At 45.5% G+C, this 10,402-nt stretch overlaps 1 protein-coding gene across 1 annotated transcript in view; it reads right to left on the bottom strand.

The window, feature by feature from the left end:
- Positions 1-273: 273 nt before the first annotated feature.
- The window catches only part of LOC134395535 (vomeronasal type-2 receptor 26-like), a 32,025-nt gene continuing 21,896 nt past the window's right edge, over positions 274-10,402 (bottom strand). Inside the window, exon 8 of the mRNA XM_063121698.1 lies at positions 274-1,184. Within this exon, the coding sequence (XP_062977768.1) occupies positions 274-1,184 (911 nt within the window). The remainder of the gene's footprint in view (positions 1,185-10,402) is intronic.

Genomic DNA, 10,402 nt, shown 5'->3' with positions numbered 1-10,402 from the left:
GCACTACTGTGGCTCCTGCCTTTTATATACCACTTTCATAGTGGAATATATGCTTGGTGTGGATGAGCCCTTAGACAAATTAAAGTTTTACTTGTGCAAACATCCCTACCTGAGGCCTTTCTGGGTTCCTTATTCATTCATCATGATTAAAACAAGTCTGTTTTGTTTTTACATGGAGAGAAGAGAAATTATATGAAGTAGCATACAAAAGAAGTTCACTCCTACATTGGTTTTAGTATTTTTGCTGGACAAAAAAAAATATGTACTAAAAGATCAGATGCCATCTTTAGATTTCATCATTAAATGCTCTTTGCTATTTAGATCTGGCCTTAATATGATAATGTAGCTTTTGGGGATGAAGATGCAAACCAATAAACCCAAACTGGAAGCCAAGATAGAGAAGACCTGCACAGCTACCATGTATTTCCCTTTGGTGCTCAGGTAGGCTGGCACAAAGGACACCCAAACACTGGAAAAGACCAACATGCTGAAGGTGATCAGCTTGGCTTCATTGAATGCCCCGGGCAGCTTCCTGGCTAGGAAAGCCACCGTGAAACAGATGGCAGCCAGGAAGCCCATGTAGCCAAGGGCAGTATAAAACATGACTGCAGACCCTTCGTTACATTGCAGGACGACCTGCCCAGGCTGGGAATGCATGTCAGAGTCTGGGAATGGGGGAAAGATTCCCAGCCAGATCATGCAGATGCCCACTTGGACACTGGAACAAGAAATTACCATGGAGTTGGCCAAACTCTTCCCCAGCCATTTCCTCATCCTATTCCCTGGCTTTGTCGCCATAAATGCCACCACCACCATGACAGTTTTTGCCAACAAGGAAGAGACAGCAACTGAGAAGATGATGCTGAAGGTGGTTTGTTGGAGAAGGCAGGTCACCTTCTGGGGCCGTCCGATGAATAAGAAGGAGGACAAGAAGGATAGCAGGAGGGAGACGAGGAGTACGTAGGTGAGATCTCGGTTGTTGGCTTTGACCACTGGAGTTTCTCGATATTTCATGAAGATTCCTAAAAGTAGGCCAGTGGTTAGGGACAAGATTAGGGCAAATAAAGCTAGGATGATTCCCAGAATTTCTTCATAGGAGAGGAAACTGATAAGCTTCAGAACACATTGATCTCGGGCCTTGTTTGGATGCTGGTCATCCGGACACTTGGTGCAATGGTCTGCATCTGACAAGAACAAGAACCGCAGCAGCATTTATGTAAATTTTTTTCCACCAATCATAGTCTGTGGTTTATTGCATTCCCTAAAAGGTGTATAGTGCTCCTCTGACCCACTGTGGTTTCTGCAGGCCCCACCCTGTCTCTGAAACTGGGAAAAGCACTTCTCTCGTGGAAGCTGATAAATAGCCATTGAAATTGCATTCCATCTATGTGCTTGCCAAAAATGTCATCATTACTGATTAAGATTAATCAGAAGTAAGCAGTTCTCGAATAACATCACCCTTACCAAGCTGTCTGCATCTCGACTCAGAAGTAAACTAGAGCGACATGTCTACTCATACGTCAGCACATCAAAAATTTGCATGTCTACTCACATGTAAGCAGGGCAGGTCTCTGCAGGACAAACCTCAGAAGTAAGCAGGACTGGATCCCTTGCTTATTAAGAAATGTGGGGCAGCATTCGATATTGCCTATCTGTGAGCTGGCTCCACCGCTGCTTCCATTTTGCAAGCTGCAAGCCCCACTGATTTCGTTCTGTAAGTGTTGCCCACCCCTTGTAGAACTGAAATGAGCAAAAGGCTCATATCTACAACAGGGCAGCTCTCCAGAGCAACCTTATGTGAGCTTTGCCAGCCTGGTCCATTCCAGAAACTAATGTTTCTGCTTGTTGGGGTTGCCCCCAATACCACCAAATCTAGGGTGACCCTATGAAAAGGAGGGCAGGGCTCCTACATCTTTAAAAGTTGTATATAAAAAAGGGAAATTTCATCAAGTGTCATTTGTATTAGGGGTGTGCACGGACCCCCCCGCTCCGCTTCACTTGCAGATCCGCCATTTTCCGGATCGGGCCGCTCCGCCCCGCACCGCTCCGCCCACTTCCGCTCCGCTCCGCCCGGAGCTCCGGATCCGGATCCGGAGCTCCGTTTCCCCCCCCCATAGGCTTGCATTGAAAGCTAAAAAATTATACAACTTTTTTTCTGTTCAAGTTAGAAACCTCATGTTTGGCACCATGACACCTCATGGGGATATACAAACGCACGCCAAGTTTCAAAGCAATCCCATCATCCCCTGATTTTTGGCGAATTTTTGAAAATCGGGCACCCCACACACAACATCCCTGCGAGGTGGGCAGGGGAGGAGGGAGGGAAGGCAGGCAGGCATGCAGCTGGCATTTCTGGGGGCATAAAGAAGTGAGCCAAGGATAAGCCAGTAATGCATATAAAATGGAATAAATCAATAAATAAACAAAGGAGGGGTGGAATTAAAAGCAGCAGTGTTGCTCAATAAACAGCAATACCAGCAATAGGGGGACGTGCCCGGGGGAGGGGGAAGTAGCTGCCAGTTCAAGACAGCCACCAACAGCTCTGAGAAGAAGTAAAACGCTCACTTCAACTCATAACAGGCATTGCTCCACCACTGAAAAGTGAGCATTCACTTCAACTCATGATAGGCATTGCTCCACCGTTTTACTCTCTTTGGAAGGCTCTAATGGCCTTCCAGTGCAGGAGAGAGTGGGGGCACGTCCACGATGAGATGCCCTAGGGGAGCTCATCCCCTTGCACCACATCTATTCAGTTGTTCACCAAGGTTAGGGTGGGGAGCAGTGCTGTGTTTCTATCTCTTATTCTTGGCTTAGTATATGATTTCAGGTTGTGTTTGTGCATTTGGTGGGGCTACTGTGTTAAAAAACACGGGGAAAAGCCCGTTCAGATGAAGAAAGAGAAGTTTCCCAGAATCCCAAGTTACCCGTTTTGCCTATGCCCTCCTCCAACTTTGGGATCATCATGACCGGGAGCTGACTCTGCCCCTCAGCCCTTTGAAAAAGGTATTTTTCCCGCCGATTTTTTAAAAACTTCTAGCGCGCGACCCGTACGATGCAGAAAGTTGAGAGTAGTCTCAAAATGACCCCCATCCACGACTCTCTGTGCACAAGAATTTTCAGAATGATAGCTTAAACCCCCCCCCAGTTATCCCCGATTCTTTCCCTCAATGCAATCCTATGGGCGAAAAGCCGAAAACGCCGTTTGAGCCGCGCGGTTGACCCGATTTTCACAAAAATATAGCACGCGACCCAGACAACGCAGAGAGGTGAGAGTGGTCTCAAAATGACCCCCATCAACGACTCTCTGAGCACAAGAATTTCCAGAACGATAGCTTCAAAAACAACGTAGTTATGCGCGATTATTTGCCGCAATGCAATCCTATGGCGAAATGTTTTCAAGATGGCGACCGGAGCGCTCCGCCTGAACTAGGAGCTCCGAAAAATGGCCGCTTCTCTTCGCCTTGCTTCTAGGGGGTCCGCAGTCCGCTCCTACTCCGCCTCTGGGTAAGGCGGAGCAGGCCAATCCGCTACTGCTTCTACGCTCCTAATCGGAGCGGATCACACCCCTAATTTGTATGCATGCAGCACCTGTGAAATTCCCTCTTCCTAAAAACAGACATTAGAAGAAGTTATTGCTGGCACCCTATGTTGCATTCTCTGAATGACATAGGGCAATTGTTCAATGAAAATCATAGAATCATAGAATCATAGAATAGCAGAGCTGGAAGGGGCCTACAAGGCCATCTAGTCCAACCCCCTGCTCAATGCAGGAATCCACCCTAAAGCATCCCTGACAGATGGTTGTCCAGCTGCCTCTTCAAAGCCTCTAGTGTGGGAGAGCCCACAACCTCCCTAGGTAACGGATTCCACCGTCGCACTGCTCTAACAGTCAGGAAGTTTTTCCTGATGTTCAGCTGGAATCTGGCTTCCTGTAACTTGAGCCCGTTATTCCTTGTCCTGCACTCTGGGAGGATCGAGAAGAGATCCTGGCCCTCCTCTGTGTGACAACCTTTGAAGTATTTGAAGAGTGCTATCATGTCTTCCCTCAATCTTCTCTTCTCCAGGCTAAACATGCCCAGTTCTTTCAGTCTCTCTTCATAGGGCTTTGTTTCCAGACCCCTGATCATCCTGGTTGCCCTCTTCTGAACACGCTCCAGCTTGTCTGCATCCTTCTTGAATTGTGGAGCCCAGAACTGGACACAATACTCTAGATGAGGCCTAACCAGGGCTGTATAGAGAGGAACCAGTACCTCACGTGATTTGGAAGCTATACTTCTATTAATGCAGCCCAAAATAGCATTTGCCTTTCTTGCAGCCATATCGCACTGTTGGCTTATATGCAGCCTGCGATCTACAACAATTCCAAGATCTTTCTCGTTTGTAGTATTGCTGAGCCAAGTGTCCCCCATCTTGTAACTGTGCATTTGGTTTCTATTCCCTAAATGTAGAACTTGGCATTTATCCCTATTAAATTTCATTCTGTTGTTTTCAGCCCAGCACTCCAGCCTATCAAGATCACTTAGAAGTTTGTTTCTGTCTTCCAGGGTATTAGCTATCCCACCCAATTTGGTGTCATCTGCAAATTTGATCAGCGTTCCCTGCACCTCCTCGTCCAAATCATTAATAAAAATGTTGAAGAACACTGGGCCCAGGACTGAGCCCTGCGGCACCCCACTCGTTGCCTCTCCCCAGTTTGAGAAGGTTCCATTGATAAGTACTCTTTGAGTCCGATTCTGTAGCCAACTGTGAATCCACCTAATAGTTGTTCCATCTAGCCCACTTTTAGCTAGTTTGTTAATCAGAATGTTATGTGGTACTTTGTCAAAAGCTTTGCTGAAAAGATATATGACGTCTACAGCATTCCCACAGTCCACAAGGGAGGTTATCCTATCAAAAAATGAGATCAAATTAGTCTGACAGGATTTGTTCCTGACAAATCCATGTTGGCTGCTAGTAATCACTGCATTGATTTCAAGGTGTTTACAGATGGACTTCTTTATAATCTGCTCCAGAATTTTCCCAAGGATGGATGTCAGACTGACTGGTCTGTAGTTCCCAGGTTAAACCTTTTTGCCCTTTTTGAAGATAGGGACAACGTTAGCCCTCCTCCAGTCGTCCGGCACCTCACCCGTCTTCCATGATTTTGCAAAGATAATAGACAAAGGTTCTGAGAGTTCTTCTGCTGGCTCCTTCATTACTCTAGGATGCAGTTCATCGGGCCCTGGAGATTGAACCACCATTTCTTTCCTCTGTCTTTTACTACTCACGTATCTGAAGAAAGCCTTTTTATTGCTTTTATTATCCCTCGCTAATCTCAGCTCATTCACAGCTTTAGCCTTCCTGACGCCATTTCGGCACTTCTGCGCCACTTGTCTGTACTCTTCTTTTGTAGCCTGGCCTTCCTTCCACTTCCTATATGTATCCCTTTTTGTTTTCAGGTCATCTCTAAGCTTTTTGTGGAGCCACATTGGTTTCTCTGTTGTCTTCTATCTTTTCTCCTTGTTGGAATTGTTTGTAACTGTGCCTTTAAAATTTCCTTTTTTAAATACTCCCACCCATCCTGCACTCTTTTCTCATTAGGCTCCCTTGCCACGGGACCTTACTTATCATACTTCTGAGTTTATTAAAATCAGCTTTCTTAAAATCCAGAGTACGTTTATGGCTACACTCAACTTTTGTGTCCTTCATAATCAAGAATTCAAGTATGATGTGGTCACTTTCCCCAGAGTTCCCATAACTGCCATTTTATTCACTAAGTCATCCCTATTGGTCAATAACAAGTCAAGGATTGCCGATCCTCTAGTTCCTTCCACCACTTTCTGTAGGAGAAAGTTATCACCCATATATGTCAGGAATTTCTTGGAAGGGCCGCTTTTGGCAGTAATGGTCTCCCAACAGATATCAGGGTAATTGAAGTCCCCCATCACTACTACTCTGAAACTCTGGCAATTTGTTTCTCAAAAGTTTCGTCCTCGTCTTCTCCTTGATTGGGTGGTCGGTAGTAGACTCCGATTATCATATTCTTTTTAGGGGTGTGCACGGACCCCCCGCTCCGCTTCACTTAGAGATCTGCCATTTTTCGGAGCGGCCCGCTTCGCCCTGCCCCCGCTCCGCCCACTTCCGCTCCGCTCCGCTCGGAGCTCCGGATCCAGATCCGGAGCTCCGTTTTTTCCCCCCCATAGGGTTGCATTGAAAGCTAAAAAAGTATACAACTTTTTTTCTGTTCAAGTTAGAAACCTCATGTTTGGCACCATGACACCGCATGGGGGTATACACACGCACGCCAAGTTTCAAGGCAATCCCATCATCCACTGATTTTTGGCGAATTTTTGAATATCGGGCACCCCATTCAGACCCCTTGGGATAGCTCCGTCAATTTGCATGTTAGAAACCTCAAACTCGGCACCAGGACAGCTTATCAATGTGTCCACATGGACGCCCAGACTCAAGGCAGTCCCATCATCCCCTGATTTTTGGCGCAGCTCTAACCTCTAACGCACCACCCATAACCCTAATTCACACCCCTTTAGATAGCTCCGTCAATTTGCAGGTTAGAAACCTCAAACTTGGCACCATGATAGCTTATCCACGTGTCCACATGGATGCCAAGTTTCAAGCAAATCCCATCATCCCCTGATTTTTGGCGAATTTTTGAAAATCGGGCACCCCATTCACACCCCTTGGGATAGCTCCGTCAATTTGCATGTTAGAAACCTCAAACTCAGCACCAGGACAGCTTATCCACGTGTCCACATGGACGCCCAGACTCAAGGCAATCCCATCATCCCCTGATTTTTGGCACCCCAAATCAAGTCCCATTCTACAACTACGTCAATTTGCATGTTAGAAACCTCAAACTCAGCACCAGGACAGCTTACCCATGTGTCCACATGGATGCCAAGTTTCAAGGCAATCCCATCATCTCCTGATGTTAGGGGAAGTTTTGAAAATCGGGCACTCCAGTATGTCAGGGATTTAAAGTTGCAATGCAGACAGCTCAATGGGGCCAGTTCCAAGGAAATCCCAACATGCCATGAGATAACCCTAAATCTTCTTCCACACTTGAAAAATGGATTTTTGAACTTGATAAAGTCTAAGTGAGCACAGGAAGGACTTCTCCCCTGAGTCAAAGCAAGACACATACACCATCCCTGCAAGGCGGGAAGGGGAGAAGGGAGGGAAGGCAGGCAGGCAGCATGCATTGTAGTGCCGCAAGGATGGCTTGAGCACTAACGCATAGCAAACCAACCTGTAAGCGGGCGCAAGGAGCAAGTGAGGCAAAGATGGCTGGTTGTTTCTTTCTAAGCCAGCAGTTACACCTTGAGGGGCACAGAGGAGGACGACTGGGAGCAAGCGTGCCGGAGGGTGCTGGGCACGAACCGCAAAGCCCATCTCCCAGGCACCAGGCGGGCAGAGCAGGCGAGGAGTCAGTCCTGGCAGATGCCCCACCACAGCAGCACCCCGGGGGAGGCGGGCAGACAGGCAGGCAGGCATGGGTTGGCGGACCCAGAAAAGCTGGTACCTTGCACAAGTAAGCCAGGCTCTGCCTGCTGCTTGTCCTGCTTCTGTTTTGGAGCAGTCAGCCAAGGAGTTGCCCGTTTGATTTTCACAGCAGGAGAGGCAGCCTGCTTACTGGTGCCAGCCTGAGCCTTGCTGCTTTCAGCATGCCTGCTCCCTCTTTTCATGATGACTAATAAAATATTAATACTACTAATAATATGTATAAGGTACTACTAAGAATATGTATAAGAAGAATATATGTTTAAATGTAGGGAAATGGGACAAGAAGTGTGTATGCTGTATAAAAAGAATAAAATATTATACTACTAATATAATATGTATGAGAATATACTAATATATATACTACTAAGAATATCTAAAAGAATATAATAATATGTTTAAGAATATTACTAATAAATGTAGGGAAATGGGACAAGAAGTGTGTGTATGCTTTCCCCAAAATGCTCAATCTGTGGCTGCCTGTTGCACTTCACAAAAGCAGCACACTCAGTCCAAGTTACACAGAGAAGAAAAAGAGAATAAAATTTTTTTGGTATTTTTTGGTATTTTTTGGTATATAGAAGATAGAAGGAAACACAATCAGGCTTTAAGAGAGGGGAGGGGGGGAAAGAACCAACCAAACACTACTACTAATATGTATAAGAAGAATAAAATATGAATACTACTAATAATATGTATGAGAATATACTAATATACTACTAAGACTATGTAAAAGAATATAATAAAATATGTTTAAGAATATTACTAATAAATGTAGGGAAATGGGACAAGAAGTGTGTGTATGCTTTCAAAAGAAAGCTTTCACAAAAGCAGAACAGTCGGGGGGGGGGCAACCAACCCAACCCACCAAACACACACTCCAAAATTTAAAAATAAAGTTTATATTAAATCAAAGTAAGGGAAAAACACAGGGCAAACTAAGCTATAAGTCAGAAAGAAGCAAACAAACACACACACGCGCGCCAAACTAAATCTATCCTAATCTATCTCCAAAGTCCAAAGCAGGAGCACTAACTAACTAAGTGTTCCCTCACGAACGCCAACCCACAAAGAGACACAAAACAGAAAGTTCTCAGGGTGGGTCTGCCTTAGTCCCCCCTCCAACGCTGGGATTGGAGGATGATGCTTTCTGAGGAGATCAATTCTCATCAGGATTGGGAGTTGAATGTGCCTGTCATTGCTTCCAAAAAAAACCCCAAACCCCGATTTTTAAAAAAATATTGCACAAGAACCACAGGGCACAGAAAGTTGAGAGTAGTCTCAAAATGACCCCCATCCACGACTCTCTGTGCACAAGAATTTTCAGAACGATAGCTTAACCCCCCCCCCCAGTTATCCCCGATTCTTTCCCTCAATGCAATCCTATGGGCGAAAAGCCGAAAACACCGTTTGAGCCGCGTGGTTGACCCGATTTTCAAAAAAATATAGCACGCGACCCGCACGACGCAGAGAGGTGAGAGTGGTCTCAAAATGACCCCCATCCACGACTCTCTGAGCACAAGAATTTCCAGAACGATAGCTTCAAAAAGAACGTAGTTATCCGCGATTATTTGCCGCAATGCAATCCTATGGCGAAATGTTTTCAAGATGGCGACCGGAGCGCTCCGCCTGAACTAGGAGCTCCGAAAAATGGTCGCTTCTCTTCGCCTTGCTTCTAGGGGTCCGCGGTCCGCTCCTACTCCGCCTCTGGGTAAGGCAGAGCAGGCCAATCTGCTACTGCTTCTACGCTCCTAATCGGAGCGGATCACACCCCTAATTCTTTTTATTCCTAGCCCCATTTATTTTAATCCAGACGCTCTCGATGGGGCTCCCAGTCTCATCCGCCTGTATTTCTGTGCAGGGATAGGTATTTTAACATATAGTGCAACTCCACCTCCCTTTCTATTTCTTCTGTTCTTTTTGAACAAGTTATATCCTTCAATTGCTATATTCCAGTCATGGGAGTTATCCCACCAAGTTTCAGTTATACCTATCAAGTCGGATTTGCTTTCATGTAATAAGAGTTCAAGTTCATTCTGTTTGTTTCCCATGCTCTGGGCATTAGTATATAGACATCGAAGACCATGTGTTTTATAGTCTGGCTTTGTTCCTACATTGTTGCAGACACTATTTTGGGACACTGTTGGAGCTGTTCTCTGCACTGTGGTGCATTGGCCTTCATCCATTGTTGCCTCGAAATGTTGCCTCATATGGTAGCCCACTAAGTTATTTTCACTCAATTTGTGGAATTAAATAGCAAATACACTAATAATTAGCTATACACAAAGCAAGAAATGTTAAGTATATGAAAAGAAATACTTGCTTAGTCATTAAAATTGTGTGTGTATGGCTATCTCAGGGTTAAACAGAGAAAGACTATCTGTGGGCAATTACCTTGAGATAGAGGCTGTTCTGGGAACCTTGCCAAGATTCTAAGTTAGCCTCATCACAGCTGTATGTAATGTAGATAAGAATTGTGTAGATCTGTATATAGTTTCTCACTTGTGTAAAATGGATATGATCACTGCTCTCTGATCACTGCTCTATGATCACTGCTCTCTGTGTATGCCTCAGTGTGCTGATCTGAACTGATCTGAATTGAACTGCACAGAAGCCTGAAGGAAATAAACCAGCTCTGCTGTGTAAGACCTGTGTGATGTGTGTTTGTTTCTGAGCACAAACAGAGTTCCAGAGAGAGAAAAGTTCTGGCACAATAACCCAACAAAGGTTATGGGCCCAGTCCAGTCCAGGAAGCCTACGCCAGCCTAACCCAGGCAGAAGAACCAGAACTTGGTGGGAACGGTGCAGTATCAGAACCAGAACCAGGAGTCTGCTAAAAAAAACAGAAAACTGTTGATGAAGGAAGACATCAAGCTAAAGCCAGTGCTGCAAAGTGAGGAAA

The sequence above is a fragment of the Elgaria multicarinata genome, chromosome 3 (genome assembly GCF_023053635.1).
Source record: "Elgaria multicarinata webbii isolate HBS135686 ecotype San Diego chromosome 3, rElgMul1.1.pri, whole genome shotgun sequence".
Taxonomy (NCBI): domain Eukaryota; kingdom Metazoa; phylum Chordata; class Lepidosauria; order Squamata; family Anguidae; genus Elgaria; species Elgaria multicarinata.
The sequence above is the reverse complement of the archived record's forward strand: the minus strand, read 5'-3'. Positions and strand labels throughout refer to the sequence as shown.